General features: G+C 41.6%; 1 protein-coding gene and 1 long non-coding RNA gene across 4 annotated transcripts in view; both read right to left on the reverse strand.

The window, feature by feature from the left end:
- The window catches only part of LOC109704408 (haloalkane dehalogenase), a 33,807-nt gene extending 11,835 nt beyond the window's left edge, over window positions 1-21,972 (reverse strand). For 2 of the 3 annotated variants that reach the window (XR_002214372.1, XM_020225148.1), the window contains exons 1-7: window positions 21,561-21,972; window positions 18,398-18,473; window positions 7,566-7,651; window positions 6,546-6,639; window positions 6,394-6,470; window positions 6,104-6,231; window positions 5,530-5,601 (exon numbers count right to left, since the gene is read on the reverse strand). Coding sequence is in view for 2 of the 3 variants with exons in the window: in XM_020225148.1 (XP_020080737.1) it covers window positions 5,530-5,601; window positions 6,104-6,231; window positions 6,394-6,470; window positions 6,546-6,639; window positions 7,566-7,651; window positions 18,398-18,473; window positions 21,561-21,947 (920 nt within the window). In the remaining variant the exon portion in view is untranslated. Of the gene's footprint in view, window positions 1-5,529; window positions 5,602-6,103; window positions 6,232-6,393; window positions 6,471-6,545; window positions 6,656-7,565; window positions 7,652-18,397; window positions 18,474-21,560 lie in introns of those variants that run through there. The other variant, XM_020225158.1, reaches the window with a different exon arrangement.
- LOC109704427 lies at window positions 9,593-11,477 on the reverse strand. Its single transcript, XR_002214379.1, has 2 exons — window positions 10,776-11,477; window positions 9,593-9,802 (listed from the first exon to the last, which is right to left on the reverse strand). It is a non-coding gene; the product is annotated as an uncharacterized LOC109704427 (long non-coding RNA).

Below are 25,440 nucleotides of genomic sequence, written 5' to 3' on the forward strand. Positions count from 1 at the left end.
AACTCACAATCTACATTCACGGGATCTACAAACAATCAATGCGATACATTTTCATACAGCTAACCATCTTTAGGAATTATACATGCCTCTAAGCACTCCTTAGGTGCTGGATGATGCGATGCAAAATACAACAATCATCCTATTAAAAATGCTTCCCACTCGGAAGCTTTGTTTTTAAACTCGAATTATTCATTAATCAAAAACCATTTGAAATGCCTTTTGAAAACTGTTTCCCACACAAAAACTCAATCTTTGAAAAGCGACTACCTCAAGGTATAGAAAACCAGATAATAAGATTTCATTTACCAATATACTGAAAATCCAGAAGAACTCCGAGAACATGCATAATGGAATCCCAAATTCATACAAGTCCATAATTATTATTCAAGCAATAATAAACAATCATCTAACCAAACTATTCGATTGTTTAGTCTACTAAAAGAAGTAAAAGGAAAAGAACCAGGATAAGGACCACTAATGCGATCTAGCTATACCGTCCTCACGTACTATCCCGGCCCTCACCGCCCGAGCTACCTGAAAAATAGTGGGGGGTGAGAATATGTAAACAAGTCTCCCCCTTCCAGTGGGTACCGCAAACCGACGAAGGCAAGCTATACACACCGGCAGATGGAAGGAATAGACAGCAGTAGTAGCAAGTAAATCAGATATAATAACAACGAATAGCAACTATCGATAGTCACAAAAGAAGATACTACTGTAAAGTAAGATAACAAGGCAATGAACAACTATAATCAGTAGTCAAACTAGTGCAGTAGCAATAATAACTAAACGGAAAACAATTGTAACAATAGTATAAACAACCACTACTGGCAAAGGAGATAGAGAAATGACTATGCGTCAACTGAAATAGAATATACAAGTATGCCCAATCAACTACCATATTGGTCTAAAGACCTCAGGCAATGCCACTCCCACTCTAATAGGGATGTGACCCTAACAAAGGACAGCTAAGTCTCCCTGGCATATGACCAAGCAAAGGACCACTAAGCTCACGAGTCGGATGTACGACCATTTTTTCGAAAAAGAACACCCTCTTGCTGTGGATCAGACCGCTGGTGTACATAAAATGCATATGAGCTGTGACGATCGATGCTATATGCTCAATGGCCAACAACGGCGACAAGGCGCAAGAACAATCACAACTATATCCAACCAAATCAGGTCTATCTTCCCGAAGGAATGTCGCTATATCACTGACCTATCAGGTCCATAAAATCGTATTGTTATGCACGAAATGCAACCAAACAGCAAGTCATGCAACGATAATCAAACAACGGAGTGCTACTCAACCCACTAAATCGGTCACGACTCTACAGGATGGAACAACGGTATAGTAGACTAACGAGAACCAAGTAGTGTACCAGATTCTCAACATGTAATCATGATACAATAAGACAAGGTAACCGTAGAGTAGATCGATGAATACTCAATGTCATGCAAGATATTCAATACATGTGCACGATAAAGTAGGCAATCATAAGAGAAAAAAAAGGAAGAAGTCACCGAGAGTATGTCGTTGAACCAACTTCCGATCAAAGTACCCACCTCTACTGTAGAATAAAACCGGATCGTCAACACCCTATCGATGTCTCCCACTATAGTCCAAACCTATGCAAAGTCTCATCCGAAACTGTAATTAGCTCAAACCCGCTAATTACAAAAGATATGATTCCATGTGAATCCAAACAGCCAAACAATCGGATTTCCGGATCCCGTTCAACAGTCACTGAAAAATAGCTCAATTGTCGCACCGACTCGTCGGAACGTCACCCCAACCCACAAGGTGTCCCGAAATGAGCCCCACACTTATCCTACCTTTCCTGCTGCTCCAACACATCAATTTAATGCTATTAGGGAAGCCGCACAAATAGTGCGCCAAAATAGAAAACCGAGATCTTGAAAATCACTGGTTTGTGTCCCAGAATGCCCATTCCAATGCCGAGACCACCCGCAGCCCTCTAGTTGCAACCAGAGGTGTCAAACCTCACACTAAAACCAGCCAATAGAGCTCCAACACCGCTGCAAACAGCAGCAACATGCGCGACACGAAACTGCACTCGAAACCGCTCGATTTCCGCATTTTGGTATCCGGATTAGCCGTGAAGTGTTCTGAAACACTCCGAAATTCATTCGACCATCCATGTTGTCCCAAAACACTCACTTTTGGGTGTGGGGACAGCCGTGCTAAGTCGATCCGGATGTGAATCCCCAAAATCCATCGTACTGGGTTCCCAAAAATTGTCGTTTCTGCTCCGAAACCCTTCGTCGCTAACCTGTCATCTTCGGGTTTCAAAGATGGCAGTAGCAACCAGCCAATAAGGATTGGCAGGGTCTCTAGGGCATTCAAAATGCTAACGTGCAGAAACCGCAACTTAAACCGCACCCGATCAGTGAATTTCTGCCAAACGACGCAGCGGGACCACATGTTAACTCCTCAACGGCTCCAGGACCTTAGACGATCAATCAAGAGGTCGCTAACAGCGATTACACGTTGTCCGAAGCAATGCACAGGGTCCCTGTTACTTAAAACACACAAACAATTCAACTATTGCACTAAACACTCATCAAATGACACATAAAATCGGGTTTCAAGCTCGTTACCCCGATCTGCGCCGCAACGAATCCCACCAACCAATCAATTTGATTCGACTCAACATGATGATGCTCATGCTCGCTGTCCGGAGCGCAAATGACAGCCGGAAGGCTTCGAAACAACAAGAAAGTCCACCAAAGACTTGATCTCGAAAGCGACCAAAGTCGTCGCACTCACCGGAACCTCGCCGATCGCAGCAAAGGTGAGCATGACACTCCACGGGGTACCAGGAGTGCGGTGTTCACTCTTCGAAAGCACGCCAAAGTCTCCGGTGGCCAGAAATCCAAGCCCACCAAAAATCGGCCCTAAGAAACCTAGCTTGCAGGGCTAGGGCATTACGGATCACAGCAGGGGGAGCTCCGGCTAGGGGAGGGTCGCCGCACCCAGGGGAGACGGCCGAGACCCTTGGCCGACGGTGGGAGGCAACGGCGCCGCGGCGCGACGGGAGCACTCCCAACTAGCCCTGCGGCTAGGGCAGAGTCCCGCGCTGCCGCGGTGGCTCGGGGGTGCCTACGACAGCGCTGGCGGCCTCCCTGGGACCAACGGCGGCGGCGGCGGCCGGTGGCAGCACAGCCCAACGACGGTCGGTGGCAGCGCAGCCCGACGACGGCGGCCGAGAGGCTCCCCACGGCCGCACGAGGTCTGCTACCTTCTCCCTGGCCGCGACGGCTCCTCAGGGCACGGTGGCGCCGGGGAAGGGTCGGGGACGGCCGCCCGGTGTCCTGTGGTGACGTCGGCGGCGGTCTAGGTCGACAGCGGCTGGATACAAAAGGGCTCGGGTCACCCCCACCCACAAAGCCAAAAAATAAAGAGAGGGAAAGAGAGAAAAAGAAAGAAGAAAAGAGGCTTCTCCGGCGGCTGGCGCGGCGACGGCGACAGCGACGGCAGCTTCTCAAAAGGACCAGAAGGGGGAAGAAGAGAGGGCTAGGGTTAGGGTTAGGGTTAATGATACCCTAATCCTCAAGTATATATTAATACTTGACACAATACCCCCAAATCCCCCGAATTTACGAATTTCGCGGCCCAAATCCCTCTCCGAAAACTCTTACAGAATGGTCCCCGCCCATGGGTTGCCTCGCAAAATGGAGTGCCGATTGTGTTTAAAAAGCCAAAAACACAGTATATATATTGTTCCATCTACCATAAAGTCCACACTTCTCGAAAACCATACATCAAGCGTAAAATCCGTCAGCGCCATTGACTTCGGCACAGTCGGATCATCAAAAACAGGCTATTGGATCACCCGAAATAGGGTCCGGTACGCGACATAGCGTATCTACATTGAATGGCCTCTCCTGGAAATATGAGTTAACTATTCACTTAAGTGAAAAGTAATAATCGTGTAAAATCTTTATTTTAAATCATTTTATGCTGAAATTTGATGGACAATTTTAAAATTGAAAAACACATAGTAACATTTAAAAAAATGTCAAATTTACATAGGAGAAAATCTCAGTCCTCACAGCTGATGATACACGTAAACCACAAAATAAGAGCTCTATATATAAGTAGCTAAATCACAATTATTAAGACTAGAAATAGTCTCAACTTAATTAAACAAACCAACCAAAACAAAATAAGATTAGAAATACTAATCTTAGCCTAACTTAAATAGGTCAACCAAAACAGAAAAGGTTAGAAAAACTTCAAGCCCTGACTAAACTAGTCTATACATCCGGCCTAAGCCTTCTACTGTCACTACAAACCTCTCAAAAATTTTTCGTTTAGTATCGCTCCAAAATAATTCATACTGCATCACAAACCAAGAAGGCAAGAAGGACCAATAATGTGAGACAAATCTAACAAATAAGTATGTTTCAAACATTGTTTGAAAAGGCGGGCCCTGAGGCACGTGCCTCAACTCCTAGGCGCGAGGCGCGGGACTCAGTGCCTCAGCAATAGTGAGGTCCAGCGCTATTACTGAGACGCGCGCCTCAAGCGAGGCACAAGGCACACCTAAGGCACGCGCCTTACAATATTTAGGTTTATAGGGATTTTGGATTCGAGTTTTCGGGTTGTTGGGTTTTGAATTTGAATCTTATAGTTTAACCTGATAAGATACTTAAAATATCTTAAAAGAAAGCCAAAAAAATCCTAAGGAAACCAGTCACTCGCCCCATCCTCTTCGTCTCGTGTTCTCCCACATCCTCTCTCTGTCGAGCATCCAACAACAGCTGCTAGCAACAAGAAGCAGCGGTGGCCAGAACAAGCAAGTAGCAGCAACAGGAAAACAAGTAGCAACGGCAACGAAAACAGCAGCAGCATCAGCAAGAACATCAAATTAAACTATATGCATGTGTTTTCTTTATTTGTTGATGGTTCTTTTATTTTTGTATGGTTATTTTGGAGCTTTTTAATATAGAACATCGAATTAAACTAAGGTTAGTAAATATGTGCCTCGCCTTCTTGAGGCGCGAGCCTCGCAGTGCGCCTCACACCTAGGCTCTAGGAGAGTCTTGCGCCTCTTTGCGCCTCACGTCTTTTCAAACACTACTGGCTTCAAACAAATACCCTAAAAGAGAACCATTGATTCTAGCTTACCCTCATTTATTCTAAAAGAAAAAGAAGAAATTCTAGCCTCCCCTTATGTGATTAGGACACGCTTGTCCACAAATATATATTAAGATTATACTTTATTTTGCATCTTCCCCAAGTATCTTGCAAACAATATGGAACAAACAAAATACACAAGACATGAATTGACTAAATAATGTGAATTACATATACTATCTTTCAATATAAATACATATTAATCATGGAGGAGTTACTAGAAACTATTATGATAGATGATCAACTTTAAGTTTTGGGCTAGTCATCAAAATTAATATGCTAGTGCTTGTGGCATTAGAACTCCCCCAAAATAAGGAGAAACTAATTTTGCGAAATTCAATAGTTAAAAGTATGTGGATACATACTGGCTACCTGCTTCAATAAACCGCTCCGCCATAACAGCATTTTGGCAGGTAAATTCACCATAAAGAGGTATCCTGAAAACAAGGAGAAAGAAGTGTCAAAGTCTGCTCAGCCAAGAAGAAATGTTGACATCCTTCTCCATACAGTATCATGACATGTGTAAGTAATCTGCAGCAACAAAAAGGGCCTCAAGAGTCAAGAGTGAACACTAATTTGTGAGCGTCTGTTGAAATGTATATGAAAATAAAATAGATCAATATAGATACTTTTATAGATATTCCAAAATTAGTCATCAGTTTCATCAAATTTCTTCACGGAAATGCATGAATCCAGCAAGCATATCTCAAAAGTTTCACCCATTTCTCTTACTAATTCAATCAAAGATCTTGATTTTTTTTAATCTTTATTTCAATAGAAAACTAAATATTCCTTCCACCTTCTTTTTCTCTGTTTCCCAGAACCATTTTCTATATTTAAGGCATCAAATCTAGTTCAAAGAACAACGAAGGGAAGGTGCACAAAAGAGTACAAGAAAATTATGTTAGAAATAATGACTTAGATAATAGTATTTTGCACCTTAGTTTTTGGAATAATCCAGGGAGAGGAGATGAAATATTTAACGGGCTGTTAAGAATTACAAGCTTTAATATTTTGTTTGTGTTCTTTAGGGCCCAAGTCAATCCATATGAACCCACAAGAAATCCCTACACAAAAATGGAAGAAAGAAGTCACGTTATCAGATAGCATTCTTCAGGTCCATCAAGAGAAAAGTCAGTTTAGTTGTCAATAGGCCATTTACAGTACCAAAGGCTTTGCAAAATTTAACAATTTAATAAAGGAAAAAGAATAAGATACTTCCTGAGGACCTGAGAAACTAAGATAAATGGACAAGTGATATTTAGAACATCAAGAAGCTTGTCAAGCGCCGAGTGAAACTCCTCTTCTGCAATGATGCAATACTAGCAGATGAGTGCACATAAAAATAACATTCCAAGACCATACTAATCCTTCCACAAACCTGTGTAGTTAAAACCATATCCTGGTTGGGGTTTATCACTAAATCCAAATCCTATCCAGTCAGGAGCGAAGCAGTGGTAGCCAATTTCTGCCATCTAACAATTGTAGTAACTGTTCAGAAGACAGAAAATGCAATAATAGTTTGAATCAACAAGGAAAAGAAAAAAAATGATTCTGTTAATACAATTGAACAATAGTAATAATAAAAAATTCAGCAAGAATTTAATTGATTCTTCTTAATATGAGCTAATATCGGTATGTTCCAGCAAATACATTCAGTACAAGCTACAAGCAGCAAAAACTATAGCCAGATAAGAAAGATCTTTTGAGCATAGGAAGATAAGGAGAGAAATTCATACAACTTCAGCGGCAGAACAAGTCAAGGACGATTATGATTTGGAATAAGATTAGAATAGGAAAGATCAATAAGGAATGCAATATTATTTTCATGCAAAGCAGAGAATAGATGGTGGAACTAAACTGCAGTGATGAAGGATTCGATAAAATAAATGCACAGCTTTAATGTTGAATTGGAAGGGAAAATGCTTTCCACAGTTAGTCCACCGCAGTTTCAATTTCGTGATATTTATAAGACAAAATATTAGAAAAACATTTTACACCATAAATAGCCGTTAGATCTAATTCATTTGTAAATGTTAACTAGTAAGTGTTCTTGCAATCACCTACAGTATAATTCCGCTAAGGAAACTACTAGCAGAAAAAATTCATTGTGGGCATGTCTAGTGTGAATTATGAAAATTATCCTACAAACAAGGAAGGGACAGGTGATTTTGCAAACAAGATTGCCCAATTCTCTGCATTCATTCTACTATAATCTAACACTCTTATGCAAGCAAACCTCTAGGGGATAAATTTGTAATGCAATTGCAAAATAAGTCTGAGAAACAAGAAAATCAAGTTCTTCATCTGCAAATTGTTTAGAGAACTCTCATAAAAATAATAATTAATAAACTGTAATAGGATCCACAACATGTAGTAGTAAGTAGACAATGGAATTAACCTGTGACATAACTACCCTATAGCTATATGATTGGGTTGGAGCCCCATGAATGAACACAATGGTGCCACGTGGGTTGTCAACTGAACCTACAAAGAAGAAAAATAATTATAATCACAAAATAACATCATGAATATGTACAAGCAAACGATTAAACAAGATGCTAAGTAGAATTTTAACTTAGATTCACATTTGGTTTAGATTTGGGAGCAAACTGAGAAATGAAGCCCTATCTTAGACTTGTGAGCTTAGAGGTTCTTCACTTTGAGGTGGGTACTCAATATTCAAAGTTGGTATAGCTTCCACTCGCCTAAACACCTATTAATTGATCATGTTTGTGGTTTCTAAGTTGAGATTTGCTTTTCTGTCATTCTACTCCATTGTTGATGAAATGTTGATATAGCATGATTTTTATATATTATTAAATTGTTGTATAACTGTTTATGAGTTATAAGCATGCTTTATTGACAATAAATATTAATTTTAAGAGTCTCGTATACATCATATCTCATTCAGATTGTTATCTTATTCAATTAGTAATTCATTTTGGCTCTAAGTTGTCATTGTTGTTGGCATATTATTGTTGTGGACTCATGAGTCCTTATAATTGTACTGGAGACTTGATCATGAGTATAATGACTTCCCATTATGTACTATGCTACTTATATACCACCATCACATAGAGTCGCAACCATGTAGTAGGGTGGGCTCTTCTAGAAGAGCGGTCCTGATTGGACCCATTTATGCCCCAATTGTGCTCGTTCTCCCCTAATTGAGCAAATAAACATGGATAGCACTATGGTTTGAAAGGATATACCCCGATTGGATCGTTTATCACTTGGAACTATATAACAAGTTAATGCATGATTTGTTAAATTTTAGACACTGTTGATTTATTATATTGTTGGATAACAGTAGTATAGCTTAATCTTTCTTACATGCCCATGCTTTATCGTGTTTATAAATGCTACCGTTCTCATCTCTCATTACTTCTCGGATCAGTAAGTGCAACTTGCCTCGGTCGGCTCGTTGTACCGTCTAGAAAACTAGTTATAGTTTCTGACCCCTTTATGGGTAACATTTTTAAGTATATCTAATAGCCAGGATGGGGGAAATGTAGCGTGAGGGCATACGAGTTAGTTAGTGTCACATCCCAATAATCCGACATCGGATAAAAATGGAGATGTGATTGGGTATATAAGAGACATAGACACTAGTAATGATAACTGGGCTTAAGTATTTTGGGCCGGTGGTTTGGGCCTAACGAGTTATTGTTGCTAGTGGGCTGGATCGTTACATTTGGTATCAGAGCCGGTTCACCAGCCGAAAACGTGTGGCAAGTCTCGACTGAGCCCTCTCGGCTGAACCAAGGTCCGAGAGCCAAGGTGATAGGCTATGCCAGAGTCTGAATGACAAGCTAACTGGCTATGCTAGGGTCTAGATGACAATGCTAATAAGACAAATCTCACGTCGCCTGGTGATCTTGAGCTATGTGTGTGATTGGACTAACGAGGTCGTCAGGACCTTAACGGGGAGAGTTTGTCACATTCCAATAATCCCACATCGAATAGAAATGGAGATGTGATTGGGCATATAAGAGACTTAATCACTAGTAATAATAACTGGGCTTAAGCATTTTGGACTGGTGGTTTGGGCCAACGAGTTATTGTTGCTAGTGGGCTGGGTGGTTTGGGCCCAACGAGCTATTGTTGCTAGTGGGCTAGGGCATTCTAATTGCAAAAGTTTTACGCCATTTCTGCTGCGGCGATTAAATCAGAGGGTCAGTTGTTATCGGCCGTTTTTGTGGACGTGTCACACCCCGGGTTCTTTTGGAAAATCCTTTTCAGGAAAACTAGCGAAAAACGTGTAGATTTTTTTGAAACACCTTTGAGAATACCCTGCGGACGTACGCAGACCCGCCATATGAACAAAGGATTCCCTATACAAACAAATAGAGTCTCCCCTGTACATGCACGACGTAGCACCATAGTACAAAATCAAACACACATACAACCACACAACACAACATCTAATGCTCATTAAACAACAATAATCATAGAGCAATAATTATTTTCACATCTATTGATATAAGTACATTAACAGGTGAAGAACCAAACTAATCCAACAGACATGAAAAGCCAAAACAAATACTGGATATAAGGGTCGATAAGGACCAAACAGGAAGTTGGCTATCTAGTATTATCCTCGCACACCATCCCAACTCTCACTGCCCGCATCACCTAAAAAATTGTGGGGATGAGAACATGTAAACATGTCTCCCCTCCCAGTGGGTACCGCAAGCCGACGAAGACGAGGCATACTCACCGGCAAGGGAAGAGATAACCAAAGTAATAAACAGATATCGTAAGGTCGGTAGCAATGAGATAATAACCGACAATAAATGCGAAAATACCGCTACTGAGCAGAAAACAACAACTAGGCATAATCAACAAGTATACTGGAATAGTAGCAATAATGGCTAGAAAGGAACTACAACTTCCAATCAGTATATAGCTATCTGCTAGTGTAACTAACCATAGAACGTACCAATGCATCAACTGGATGAACAAAACCAACAACCAAAACTACTGCCGTATTGGTCGAAAGACCTCAGGCTAAACCACATCCTACTCGCCCACTTGGCATATAACCCTAATAGGCACCTTGTAGGGCTCACGGGTCGGAAGTACGACCACTTTTCTGAAAAAGAATACTCTCTTGCAGTGGATCAAACCGCTGGTGTACGCGAAGATGCTCACGAGCTATGGCAATCAATACGATATGCTCAATGGCCCACAACGGTAACTAGCCGAAAGAGTAATCAACATATATCTGACCAAATCAAGTCCACTGTTCCCAAAGGAAATGTCACCATATCACTAACCTACAAGGTCTATATAACCAAGTCACCATATCACTGACCTACAAGGTCTATATAACCAAGTCACCATGTCACTGACCTATAAGGTCTATATAACCAAGTTACCATGTCACTGTAATCAAATCATGACAACTAATCATAATCAATGCTACTCTACAACTAGATCACGGCACCATAGACAAGAATACCATAGAGTAGACAAACGGAAAAATCAAATGATGTCTAAAAGCTTAGTAAGTAAACATAAATATACTATGCAATCACAAAGGAGAAGAAAGGAAAGAAGTCACCAAGCAAGCACCGTTGAACCGACTTCTGATGGAAGTACCCACCTCTACTGAAGAATGTAACCGGGTTGTCGACACCCGTCAATGTCTCCCGCCACAGTCCGTACCTATACTAAGTCCTCCCAAAACGTAATTAGCTCGAACCCACTAATTATAAAAGCTATGGTTTCAAGTGAAACCAACAAGAAAGCAATCGGGTTTTTGGATCCCGTTCCTCGATCACCGAAAGATCGCCCGATTGTCGCACCGACTCGTCAGAGTGTCACCCCAACCCACAGGGTATTCCAAAATAAATCCCACACAAAGCCTACCTCGTTCGCTGTCCCAATACATCAATTTAATGCCAATGGGGCAGCCGCACAAATAGTGCATCAAAACTGAAAGCCGTGGTCCCGGAAATCACCGGTTTGGCGTCCGAGGTGCCTTTCGGCACCAGAGCCACCCGCAGCCATCGTGCTGCGACCAGAGGTGTCAAACCTCACACTAAGACCAGCCAATAAGGCTCATACTCTGTTGCGAACAGCAACAACCTGCGCGACAAGAAACCACACCCGAAATCGCTCGATTTCAGCATTTTGGGGCTCAAATTAGCCCCAAAGCATTCCGAACGACTCCAAAATTAATTCAGCCTTCCATGCTATCCCAAAACACTCACTTTTGGGTGTTGGGACAGCCACACGCTAAGTGGTGCGATCCGAATGCGAACTCGCCAAAATCCGTCATGTCGGGTTACCAAAAATTGCCATTTTCTGCTTTGGAACCCACCTAGGGTCCATCGCTGGTCCGTGTTTTGCACCAGCGAGGTCCCGGCAAGCCAACAAGGCTACCCTACCACTGCAACCAGCAGTCGAACTCACTTCGTGAAAACAGCCAAAATCGCAAACAAAAATACACACAAATCACCATTTTCATGCGTCGATCACCACGAAATCCCAATTGAGGGGTTCCTGGACCTTGAACATCAAGTTCGAACCGTTTACGCAAGATCCCATGCTGTCCAAGACAGAAAACACTAATTTTCGGATCAACACAATTACCGTCATTCCACTCCAGGCTTCCGAAAGTGTCCAATTTGCCACCAGAACCCTCCACCGCTCATCTGTCGCCTCCGAGCATCCGAGGCGACCAAGGCGGCTAGCCAACAGGGCTAAGTGATGATTTTCTAGGGCAACCAAGCAGCCGAAAAGTAACTAAGATGCGAAACCGCGTTCTACCGGCGACTTTGCCGAAAAAACGCACCAAAACCCGTTTTCGTTTGCACGAGGGCTTCAAGACCTAGACGATCAGTCCAGAGGGTCACACACAACGACCACACACTGCCCCAGGCAGCCTACACAGCCACAATTGCAACTTAGCCCCTAAACCTTCTAATATTCACAAAATATATATGTAAACGAAGGTGTTTAGAGTCGTTACCGACAACCGTGCGCCTCTGGGATAATGCAAGAGCACCAGCGGACAGGTCCCGACGTGCCGGACACCGTGCTTGCTATCCGGAGCGCAAACGACAGCCAGGAGCACAAACGATGCGATGTCAACAGCAACGAAGTAGGTGCACCAGGAGCTACGATGGCACCGCTTCGAAATGAAGCCTCTCCGGCAGGATCTGAGGTGAGCATGGTGATCAACGAGGGCTTGGGGTCACCGTGCTCGCTTTCCGAGGAGTCGAGGACCTCTCAGATCGCCGGAACAGTGAGAGAGAGACCAAGGATGCCCTAGCCCGAGCTGGCCGGGAGTAAACTTGCTCCGGTCGGCCGCCCGCAGCCCGGCAGCGCGCGCGGAGGTAGAGACCGGGTACAGAGATCGAGGGGAACTCCATGCTTCCCCCGACTGGCGGCGAAAAGCGACGGCGGCAAAGTTGGAAGAAAGCTCGGCCAGCAACAAAAGGCTCGGGCCCGGGTGGCTCTCCTCGGCTGCAGCAGCGACCTGGACGGCGTGGGGCAACAACGGCGCGCTCCCTGAGGCCAGAGGGAGGCGGCAATGACGCGCAGAGGCTGCTGTGGTGGCACGGAGAAGATGCGGCCCGCCTTTGCCCTAGCCGCACCGAGGGGAGCACCCATGGCCGCGGCAGCGCTCAGCCATGCTGGGTTGCCGGGGAAAGATCACCGAAGGTCCGTGCGTTGCGGGGAGAGGCCCGAGAAGGAGCCAGGTCCAAAGAGGGAGTAAAAAAGAAGGGAGAGATCATGAGAGAAAAGAGAGAGAAAGAGAGAGGAAGACATGCAGAGGGAGAGCCTTCTCTACCGATCGGAGGAGCACCGGCAGCGGGCGACGCGCCGGCGGTGACCATAGGGGTGACGGCAGGGAAAGGTTAGGGTTACGGCTTCATCTTCACCTATATACATATATACATATATAAAAGATGGAGGATTTGCAGAAAAGTCCTCCTAACGCCACAGAATTTTACACCCAACCCTTACCTGTCACGCCCCGAGACCGCTCCCAATTTGGTCCGGTTCGGGCACGCCGACAGACCGCCGAACGGACAGAGTTTCCCCTGTACGTCCTAGGCGTCGCAACAAGTACAATACAAAGGTTCCAACCAGGAACAGTACTCAGCAAACAGAATTGCATCAGGAAGGTATCAATCAACATAAACACATCCTATGATATTACATCCATTCATTTTACATCACAATTCCATTACATTCAACTTCCAATACAATTAAGTTATTACAACATTTATTGATTACAATTTGATACATTTGCTTGCTTTCATTTTCTATACCCCTAAGCTACGTCGACGGGGTACTGCTAGCTCTGGTCTCTGGGGGTAGGGCGCTATCTATGGAGCTACGCCCTTGCCTCGCGCCGCCGCGCCGCTCACGTGCGAACCTGTAAAACCCCAAAACAACGTGGGGTGAGAACCAACTCCATGGTTCCCAGTGGGTACGGCCACCCAAGGGAGGAGCTCGACCAACAGGTCCAAGGGAGGCAAATACAAGTTAGTCCAATAAACAGATAGATATGTATATCATAAACATGCAACTAACTTTACCTTGCTTTGCCTCACAACTGCAATGATGTCATGCTATATGCAACAGGAATATATGCAACAACTAGTAGAATTATTGATTCTACAATCAATCTCGCTAATCTTAGCTCATGTCATCCAACTCTAAGGTTTCCACTACCTTAGGTTATCACATTTACCACTAGCCCTCAAGGTTCTATCTACCTTATTCCAGCTAGCCACCCGACTCGGCCTCGAGTCAATCAACAGCGGATAATCCGCGCTCTGCCCGGCTCGAGGTGAAGGATCCTGTCGCATGCACCTCAGCCTGCAAGCCAAGAACCACATCGCCCAACGGTCCGCCCGAAGGTCCGTGCACCGTGGTCAGGGATCCGCTAGTGGGAGAGGAAACATAGCCGCGTACACCCATAGCCAAGATCCCCGATAGGGAGAGGAACATGCCGTACACCCTAGCGCTCTTTGTTCTTGCTTAGTCATAATCCTCAAAGTTCTTTCCGGTGGGAGAGGAACATCGCCGCATACACCCGCGGTCCAAGAACTATTGAGTTCACAAGTACTGGGATTCCGGAATCGACTTCACAAGTCAAGGGTCCATATCCAACCCTATACTATTGACCTATCTAGGTCCAATGCACTTTCCACCCTAGGTCCAACTGACTCTAGGTCTAATGCCTCAATTTCACAACCTAGGTTTACCTTAACTCTAGGTTCAGTTCTCAACCTATGTTCTTTAACACTAGGTTAGATGCCACACACCTAGATCCCGACTCTAGGTTCATACTCAACCTATGTTCTTTAACACTAGGTTAGATGCCACTCGTTATTTATCCTAGGTTCAACAACACTAGGTTCAATGTCATCTATGTTCGACCTATGTTTATTAACACTAGGTTAATGCCACTCGATCTACTTGATATCCTATTTGTCATATCGAGTCCATATGCACATGCATCTTATCTAACATGCTCACATGATGTTACATGCACCTAGCATACATTCCAATGCACACATACATATCACTTGCATTATCACTAGCATGTATTCTATATCATATCATTTTACATGGATCTACTTAGCATTTGCATCATATTATTAACATGCATTATTTACATTTATATGCATCATCTATATGCCTCATTTACATTCATATGCATCAACGTGGATTCTTAATCATCTTAGACATAAAGGGCGACCTAGTCGCTTCGGTAAACACAACCCACCTTAACTCGCGTTCCGATTGCTCGTCGACACTTGCAATCGGCCTCCCGCGGCACTCGGCACCCGTTTGGGCCCGATCTCACAGTTGCTCTCCAAGAGCGCGTCGCTTCGCCGTTTCAAGTGCTAACGATCTTCGCCTCGCCGTTACGATGCTCGGGACCCGATTTCACGATTTATGGACGTCGCCTCGGCCCTCCAGGCGGAAACGAAGCTCCAAGCGTCCGTTTCTTCAATATCTTTGCAACGGCTCGTCGGATTGCCGAACCGTCTTCGCCAACTTGTTTCGTTACCTATCAATTAGGTTTACAGAGGGTTATTTGAGATCAAACCCATCTATTTACAAAAATCCCATTTTTGAGCCCTAGTTTGCGACTACGGCAAAATATCCCAAATCGATCTCCGATTCATGCATTAATCTACTCATAAGCATGCTAGGATTCCATCTAAACCATTCTTAGAGTGTATTAACCAAACCCTAAGAAATCACCATTAAAGAGCTTCCAAGAAGCTTACCTCCTAAAGCCTCTCCAAGCACAAGGAAGGAATGAAGAAGATGGAAAGCTCTTCCTCTTCTTCTTCTTCTTCTTCTTCTTCCTCTTCTCCTTCTTCTTCTTCTTCTTCTCTTCTATTTCGTTTAGAGAGAGAGAGGGACACGGTTGGGGTGAGGGAGAAGAGAGAAATGGGCTAAAACCCACTTCTATACACTCTAATAAGTGCAAAATTGCACTTAAGCCCCTCAACAAGCCTCTTCTTGCAACAGCCCGAACTGGGCATTTTCGGGGTTCGGGGACCGGTCTCTACATGAGGGACCGGTCTCTGAGAGACCGGTCTCTCTACCTGGGACCGGTCCCAGAGAGACCTCCAGCCCAGACTTAGCCAATTTTCAGCTTCGTCCGTTTTCACTCCGTTTTCGCCCGTTTTCGTTCGCTTGACCTCCGATTCGTCTCAAATCGAACCGAGATTCTCCAAACATGCTTTCAAACATGTTTTCATCATCTTTCCATCCTCGCTAATGCCGGATTTAGCTCACGGCCCAATTTAGCCTTTCGGGTTCCGTTTCCGCGCCTACGCGCACCGAAACGCTCGATAGCTCCCGAACTTCACCGAACTTCACCGGAACCATTCAAATAGCTCTCCAATCGAATGTACACCATAACTTAATAGTTTTAGAAGTCCGGTACCTTACATTACCAGTGTAAGATATTTTCGCTCAAACTTTCTTGTGCACTTTGATACCCGAAAAACTGCGTTTCAGTCTGAAAAGCCTCTCGATCGCAAAACTCTCTAACGACATCATCTCAATGCCATTTCGCACAGATAAATTCGAATTTCGCAAAATTTGAGACATAAGGTCCTCTCTGAGCCTACTTTCATGTAGAACCTTCCACTCACCAAAATTGTGGAATTTCTCACCAAAAATGATAGCCCTTTTGCAAGGTGTTCCATTTTCACACTTTGCAAAAACTTGCAGTTTAGCCCTCCAATCTGAGAGTTTCATACTGAAAACTCACAACTGCATGTAAAAAACCCAGTGGCACCATCCCATGAACTTTCACACAAAACGGAGCACCAAAGAATTCTAAAAAGCAAAAACATCGAGTAGAGAAATGCCAATATACGATAAAAGCAGATTTTCTCGCAAACTATGGATCAAATGTAAAATTGAACAATGCCATCACCTCTGGCATAGCCGAACCATCGAAAATGACCTATTGGATCGTCCGAAACGGAGTCCGAATCACATCCGAAGGCATCCTCAAACCGAAGCTTCAAAATAAATCCTAGGTTACTATTCACTTAAGTGAATAGTACCCAACACCTTACGCCTCAAATAAAAACTCGTTTATCCCCAGAATTAAACCAGAAATTCCAACATTAAAATACATGTACAACGCCACTGAAAAGCACCAAAATACACCATGAAAATTTCAGTCCTCACAATTAGAACTTTAGCTTATTTTCTAATAGATACAGTTTGGACAATGAAAAAATTTAGAAAATTTGCAACTAGCTACAGGCATCAAGTGTAAAATTATTTTGTCATTTGTTAATTGGTATAGTACAATATTTGAATTTTGTAGCCACTACGTGTTACTTTTCACCATGAGTTTATCAAATAGGTTTCCTTGTTGTGATGTTATGCAAGCATAAGGTCCTCAAACCTTTATATTTGAGGCGAGTCTATCACATGTCTGACCAAGTTTCTAAGTTGAGGTGCTACATCAAACAATTAATGCGTAATTATTATGTGGTCGATAGTGACTCATAGTTTTCCTAACCTTATTTGGTTTCACTGATTATGGGTATTTGTACCGTTTATTTGTGACATTTCAAGGTACGAGGACATGTACTGCAATTTCAGCTTAGGGTTTTCTAAGAGGCAACTATCTTTTGTACTCCATTTTTATAAAATAGTAAAATCTTTCCTCTAGCTTCACCTATGGATGAAAGTGGTGAAGCTGAACCAAGTAAATTGCTTGTGATCTCTATTTTCTTCTCTCTTCTTGGTTATCTTTGGTGTTCGCATACAACAAACTCTGTTTTCTTTGCTAGAGTAGTTCATGTGCAATGTAATGGAGAACTCGATTGATCCGCTTGGAGACTCAGAGCTCAAGCAAATAATAAATCAAGATATTTTTATCTTTCCGCAGTAAGCTAATGTGCCAATCAAAGTTTAGCTAACATTATCAAGCATCATCATGTCAATAGAAGAAGACTTCTAAGCTTCAAAATACTCTCATTATTTAAGCAAAAACTATACTAGATTTTTTTTTTTTTAATGAAACTTTTCCTTGCAGCTTTTCCACGCACCGCCATTTCATAGTTGAAATCTAGAAACTGCCACCTATGTTTCCCACTGTAACTTTTATTTACGACGTTCTGTTGTTAGTAGATTCAAATAAGCTCTATGGGTAATCAAAGAGAGGTTTTCTTTCCTTAGAAATGGAGAGATGCTGCATGAAGCAGGCACTCACAAAGGAGGATTGCTGGAGATTTAAGATGTGGATCAGGCTCCAAAATTTGCTTATTCATGTACCTTTAGCAGTAAATCAATTGATAACTACATGTAAACCTCTTCTACTCAAATTGATTGGTTCTCCTAAACAAATATCTGGTTTTTAGCAAACAGATTTTCCATGAAAACATTATGGTTCTCTCTAATTTTCCTTTAAACAGAGAGCCCTACGAATTATTTATTTATTGGTTTTCCTACAGACAGCTAGACGTGTAATATCTACTGCTCAAACACATTAATAGGAACGTAAGAGAGTTAAAAGCTACATTTGTAAACCAATATACCAGCTCCAAAGAAAAACAAGTTATATAATATTATTAATTAGCATTTTTTGTTATCTCACAGTAGTTAGAAAATTGAGATATCAAGATAGAATCATAGAAACAAGGTGCTACAAGTTTTTACTTCTATTTGCTATAATATATATAGATATTATCCCCAAAAAAAAAGGAAAACAATTACCTGTTTCCCTCACAAACCATCGCAACTTCTCAGATTTGACGTAAGAACCATACTCTTTTCCCTTGTCTTCTATCCTCTGGAAGTGGCCAAAGAACAAGACATTCATAATTTAACTATCCAAAAGCTTCTCTATTATTCAAAAAGCTGGAAAAATATATGCATAGATCACTATAAAGCAGCTAGATCCAAAATGAGATGAGATAGTGTTAATCTACTTTCTATTTTAGTAATACTAAAGCAGGATTCAATGGGAATATGTTGATTTGAGGAATACACTTTAAACGAACTTCCTAACACTCCATAGTGCCTGTTCCTGCATCCTCCTAAACTCAAAAGATCAGCCTTTAAGTTCTACCTTAGGAAAACTGAATACTTTCCAGCTGAAATTTCTAATTACTTGTCTTCATTTGCATTCCACAATAAGTCTTTATTTCATTCAACAAGAAAGGATCAACACCAATTTAAAGACCTTAATTGTTGGAATACCTCCTCTTATATCTGAAATTTTGACAATGAAGGAGCAAAGCATTATCTTTGCTAAATATTACGGAAAAACCAAGACATCCCTTATTCTCTTTGTACCAATATTTAGGGGCAGATCATTTTGAATTGTGAGCCGTCAACAGAATGTTTACAGTCTTCAACTTTGTGGTCTTCCTACAGTTTAAATTTGTAAGATAGAGAAAGAAGCTTAGATGTTCTAACTTGTGCAATCTTTTCCCTGTAAGAGGTTTGTAAATCTTCACAGTGATTCTTATTTGTATCCTCTTGATCATCCGGATATTGGATACCAATTTCATTATCAGATACATTACATTACAAATGTGCGAAACATATACTGTTCTATTTATTTTTCTTAGTTAGAAATATTATGGCATTATAAACAAAACGGGTTCATGTATTGATGCATAGTTTTATTTACACTGAAACAACTCCATCAATTATCCTAAAACTCCAGTATTAATGCGTATTTTCTTAATGACCCTTAAACCGTAAGGATAACTGTGGCATTTTTTTTTTTCCATACATTTTTACTATGGAACAAGTAAGAGAGCCACCATTTTAGTATGTGAGCATCATGTAAATGAGTTAACCACATTAAAAAGAAAGGATCAATAAGATTAAGCAATTAAATCAGTATGTGTATTTAACAAACGACATGATTGTTACTTGCTCAATTTAAATGAAAATCGATCACAAATCATTACAGCAGCTGAAAAGGAATCAGGGAAGTGCTAAAATCTAGTCTACAGAAAGATAAAGTGCAGAAAGCTCAAATTAACTAGATTGCAAAATCAATTATATTAGATTGCACACCTCCTTAAGTGGCATTTCTTTTCTTCTACGAGAAAGTACAACAGAGACATCAGAAAAAGTGAATTAACAAGCAATAGCATGTTAAAAACTATAAAAGTTGTATACCAGCAATATTCAAATAACATTTTGTGCCACTTAATAACAACCTTACTCCACCAAGAATTGAAAAGGCATCACCCTAGAATTAAAAAAAAAAAAATCTCAAATCAAAGAAGAAAAGATTTACTGGAAAATGCATCACCCATTACCGGTGAAATGCCAATGAGGCAGATCAAGAAACCAAATCCCATGGCTTGTTCGGTATTGTTGTCTTTCAAATCAAACTTTATATGAAAGAGTGCAGGATTGGATGGTGGATTGCCTGCAAATCTTGCACCCAAGGCCTTTCTATGGCAAGGAAAAATAAAAACTTAAAGGCAACTTTGCTTAACTTACTGTGATTTTTTTTGAAAAAGTTGTCATCCCTCATTGGGTTGATATGCATTGCAAGTGTTGAGACATTTTATAATTAAATATGAAAATATTAATTTTTATCTTTGATGACCTATGCATTCATGGTGGAGATGCAAGTGAAGTTACAACTCTTCATGTGAACTATGAATCTTGCATTTCTAAATCTCGTAACCTATATACATTCACTCTCTATAACTCCTAGTATCTAAATTTGAACCTACATAAGCTGTAATCTATAGTTTTAATTTCTTGTAACCTATAGACTTATGAAGCTTATACATAGAGAGCTTCTCCACTCTTTTGGACACACACCAGCACAACTTACATGCTATTTTTTCTATCTCTATATTCTTTTACATTTGAGATAGAAACGAAAGAAAGGTACTTGTTTTTTTGTGTTGCTTTAGGCTCATCCATTTGTGTAGAGTTGGTGAAGCCTCACGACAAGGGTCGAGCCGTTGAATCCGGAGATAACAAGCCAATATTCTGTTTGCATCGATTGGATAGCTTTACCAACCGCAGAAGTTCTAAATCTTCTTAAAAAGAGTGAGATTTTTGTACCTCGGGTTAGGGCATGTTTGGTTACTCGAAAGTGAGCCAAGTGGAAAAAGTCACTTTTATAAAAGTGACTTTTCAGTTCGATTGTTTGGTTGCTATAAAGTAAAAAATTAAAACTATAATTTTTTATTTTTTTATTATTATTATTATTATATATAAAGAGGTAAAAATATAAACAAACGACTTATACTTGCAATTTAAATTAAAAATTTAAATTTAAATTCTAGAATTCAACTTTAAATAAAAATAAAATTTTAAAATTTAAATTTAAATATAAAGTCATAAATTTGAATTTAAAATTTTATGTTGAATTTTAATTCACAAATAAAATTCAAAATGTGATCATAATTTTAATTCAAATTTAAAGTGAAATTAAACTTTAAAAGTAAAATTAAATATTAAAGTTAAGACCAAATATAATCTCTTAGCTAAGCTCTCCACTTTCGGTAACTTACGAGTCTTTTGAGCCGAAGTCAAAAAAGTGAGATTTAGTTATAACTTACTTTATCAGCCCACTTTCGTAAAATGACTTTTATATTCACTTTCGTAAACCAAACAATCGAGAAGACGTCACTTTCTAAAAGTATCAGTTTCGATACATCACTTTCGGCGAACCAAACATGCCCTTAGATTGATTCATCGATACTTTTTATTTTTCATTTTTTCAGTCCAATCTCTATTTTTGTATATTTACACTAGCAGCTAAGTAAACAAACTACGATAAAAATAAAAAAATAAAAAAAAAGAAATTAAGGAGTTCATCCAGCAGCAAAACTAATTACATAGAGCTTATGTTTACAAAAATAGAAATAAGACAACAATACAAAACACGTACATAGAGCATCTGGCCGACGTTGCCGTCCTCCGCCGGCGATTCCGGGAGCTGGATGGCGCTCCGGCTGGAGGGGTTGTCTGTCACGAAGCCGAAGGGATTGAAGGCCGGCCGGCCGTCGTCCTTCGCTGGTTTACCGTCGCTCTTCTCGCTGCTGCTGCTCTTACAGACCACTGTTGGCCTTCTCCTCGGCTTCGTCCAGTCATTAGAGTGAGCGAAGAGGAGTGGAGAAGGAGAAGAGACGGAGGGGAAGAAGAGAAGAGAGGCGCTCATCATTACTCCGGGTTGAATAGAGCCGTTGGGTTTGCTTGTGGAGGAGGGTAAAGGATTAATTGGGTTGGGGCCGTCGAACTCGTGGTTGGGAGTCGCCGCTGCGGCCACCACCCACATTCTAAGATGGAATTTTTTTTGCCAACTATTCTCCTCCAAATACTTTATTCTGAAAAAAAACCTATAAAAATTATATTTACAAAAATAGGCTCAAAATTGCTACGTGCGCTGCGAGATGGCAGAGGAAGATAGAAGCGGTGAACCAAATACCACTTTCAAGTGAAGGCAGTAAATAGCTCACCGCTTTCATAAAATTGTATCAAACCCACGAAGACGGTGAATGTATGCTACCCACTTTTAACCAGTAATTTTTAATAGATTTTTATAAAAAGGTTATTTGTATACACGTCCCTGCAAACATAGTGAATTGCAGATATATCCCTACAAAACAGAAATTCCATAAGTTGTCCCTGCAAAAATTCTAAGTTATGCAGATATGTCCCTCTGGTTAACATCCGTTAGTGAACTGTTTATTTTTTAACAGTGGAAACGTAAAATGACCTTTTTGCCCTTATAAATATATCCCCCCAAAAGTATCCCTCTTCCCATTCTTTTTCTCTTCCTCTTCGGGCTGTCGGAGCGGACAGCGGCGGCAGTGCAGGGTCAGGTTCGCCAGCGATGAAGAAGAAGGAAGAGAAAGAAGGAGAGGAAGAAAAAGAGGGAAGAGGAAGAAGGAGAGGAAAAGGGAGAAGAAGAGGGAAGAGGAAGAGGAAGAGGGAGAGGGTTTGCCGCCGCCGCCGCATCTCCTCCCTCGCCGGCGATGAAGAAGAGGGAAGAGGAAGAGGGAGAGGAAGAAGAACGGCGAAGAGGAAGAGGAAGAGGGAGAGGGTTCGCCACCGCCGCCGCATCTCCTCCCTCGTCGACGACGAAGAAGAGGGAAGAGGAAGAGGAGGAAGAGAAAGAAGGCTAAATTCATCAATTCACATTATAATTAACCATGGTTAAATATTTTAACCGTGGTTAACGAAAATTTTCTAACAGACATTAACGCCAGGGATATATCTGCATAAATTAGTACTTTTGCAAGGACAACTTATGAAATTTTTATTTTGCAAGGATATATCTGCAATTCACTATGTTTGCAGGGACGTGTATGTAAATAACCCTTTATAAAATTATAGGTATATATTGTTAATAGTGTAAGGATTGAAAAAAAATATATATAGTTGAGTGGTACCTTTTTGAAGAAAAAAAATATAAAGAATAGTATAGGGAGTGAAAAAAAAATTATAAATTACAATATAGCATAGTGTAATTAAGTTAAAAAAAGGCATGATAAAATCTATAAAAAGAATAAAACTTGGGCTCTAAATGCCCTATGTGTCGCCCGCTCCACTCCCTCGCTCTACGTGTCGCCTCCTCCCTGCCCCTCTCTCTACATGTTGCCTTCTCCTTTTCCCCCGTAACCCTTCGCCCAGAGCGATCCGATCGCCCAACCCCTTGCCCACTCTGGCTCAACCCCTCACCCAACCCTTTGCCCGCTCTCGCTCCACCCCTTGCTCGCTCTGGCTTGCATCTGATCGCCCGCCCTCCCACAGCCGCTGCCGTACGATCACGTGTCGCCCCCTTCTCGCTCACCCGTTGTAGCACACTAAACTTTAGCAAATTGCAAGATTCCAGTATTGGATTAGTATTTTGAGGTTTTACGGGTATTCTTGAGGGTCGTTGACTGTGTTCCGACCTATTACTCGTGTCTTGAGGAGCGAGAGGGAGTACTTAGCACCAAAACCTCCAAACTGCAGGTTTTAGGGTGCTGGGTACCGGTACCAGAGAGAGGTACCGGAACCACGTCGCGTAACCAAGAGGGAATGCTCTCGGGTTTGAGCTCTGCGAGGCAGAGTACCAGTACTGCATTGCCCAAGTACCGGTACTGGAGCCTGGTACTGGTACTGCATCGCGCGGCTACCGGTACACTGCAGTCTGTCTGCTTGACAGAGGCTCGGGTTTGCGTGTTCGACTACGGGGTACCGGTACTCCGGCCTGCATACCGATACGCAGTGCAATTGCAGACTGCATATTTTTTAGGGGTCTTTTTGGGATTGTAGCACCTCCATTTATATCCCCACACCCTCATGAGGGGTTTTCTGTGCTGGAAACCAGAGAAGAGAGGTAGAGAGCTCCTCCCCTTCTTCTCTTTAATTTTTCTCTTTTTTTTGCATGATTTATGGTGGATTGATCTCCTAGTTTTGCTTCTTCTTCATGGGTGTTGCTTTTTGGACCATGGAAAAGCCTTGGAGAGAAGGATTTGAGCTTGTTTGAGGAAGGAACTCCGACGCTAGCACCTTTCTAGCTTGGTTTGGAGCTTAAATAGAGGTTAGTAGCTTTGATCTCTCCTTTGGATCATGCTATGTTGGATTTTTGAGATGAAAATTTAGTTTTGGAAAAACTATGGTTTTATTTGGGGTTTTTTTGGGGGGTTTTTGATTTATAGTCTTTGGGGTTAAATTGATGGGAACATAGAACTCTCTTTTAGATTGGATTAGAAGTATCTTACCCTCATTGTGATCTTAGAAGAGTTCTTCACCATACAAGGTAATTTCTACCTATTTATGGGTTGGATTATGTGGTTTCTGTGGGGTGTTCGTTCGAAACCCCTAACCCTCTTAGAATATTTGTTAGGGAGCTAGGAGACTTGTAGGCAACCTTGTTCGTGCAAACGAAGGGGTTACTAGGGGTATCCGGTAGGTTTGACCTCACCGAAATGGGTGAACTTCTTCTATATCATTGCCTTGATTGTAAAATGGAAAATCATGCATATTTATGCTAGATAGAGCATAATAAAATTTTCGAATGCTTAAAATTCATATGTCATGTATCATGTTTTATAACCTCTATGTAGTAGAGGGAGAAGTATATAGTAAACTTGCATGTGAATAGCATTCCTTATATATGGTTGAAATCATGTTTCATTTAGTGAAAAATGACAAGTTTTGCATGCTCATGGACATAGAACTCTTGCTTGATATATTGAACATTAATATCATAAAGTGGCACTTGACTTAGTAAATGGTTAAACCTTTAAATGATGATATAGAGATAGACCGTTGGGTCATTAGTACTTATACCATATTTTAGACATGATGACCGTGGACTCAAGATGGAGGATTATACTTGCTTGCCATTGTGCTCATTCGCACATGCTTGTGAGGGTCGCTCCCCACAAGCTGGTACTCCGGAGATAGCCAACACGACGCAAGCTCGCCCGTGCGGGATTGGGCGCCAAAATAGGATGCCGTGGGGGAGGCTCATTCCTACAATGGGAATGTTGACTACCACAGGGCCATTAGGCATAGCGCAAGTCGGACTATACTTGTGTAGGTCCTAGTTGATTGAACAATGTTAAATAAAAGTGTAATGTGGACATCATCACTAGATAGTGGATACTATGTGAACATGCTCATTCATGTTAGAATAACTCTCTTAATTGTGAAACTTCATGCTAGTAGAGGCATAGTAGTTTAGTGAATCTTAATATTTGCTTATTATCTATGTTGTATATTTCAGTTACATGTTTATATTTACTACTTATGCCTCCATGACCTAGTGGTGTATT

Source organism: Ananas comosus, linkage group 2 (assembly GCF_001540865.1).
Source record: "Ananas comosus cultivar F153 linkage group 2, ASM154086v1, whole genome shotgun sequence".
Classification (NCBI taxonomy): Eukaryota; Viridiplantae; Streptophyta; class Magnoliopsida; order Poales; family Bromeliaceae; genus Ananas; species Ananas comosus.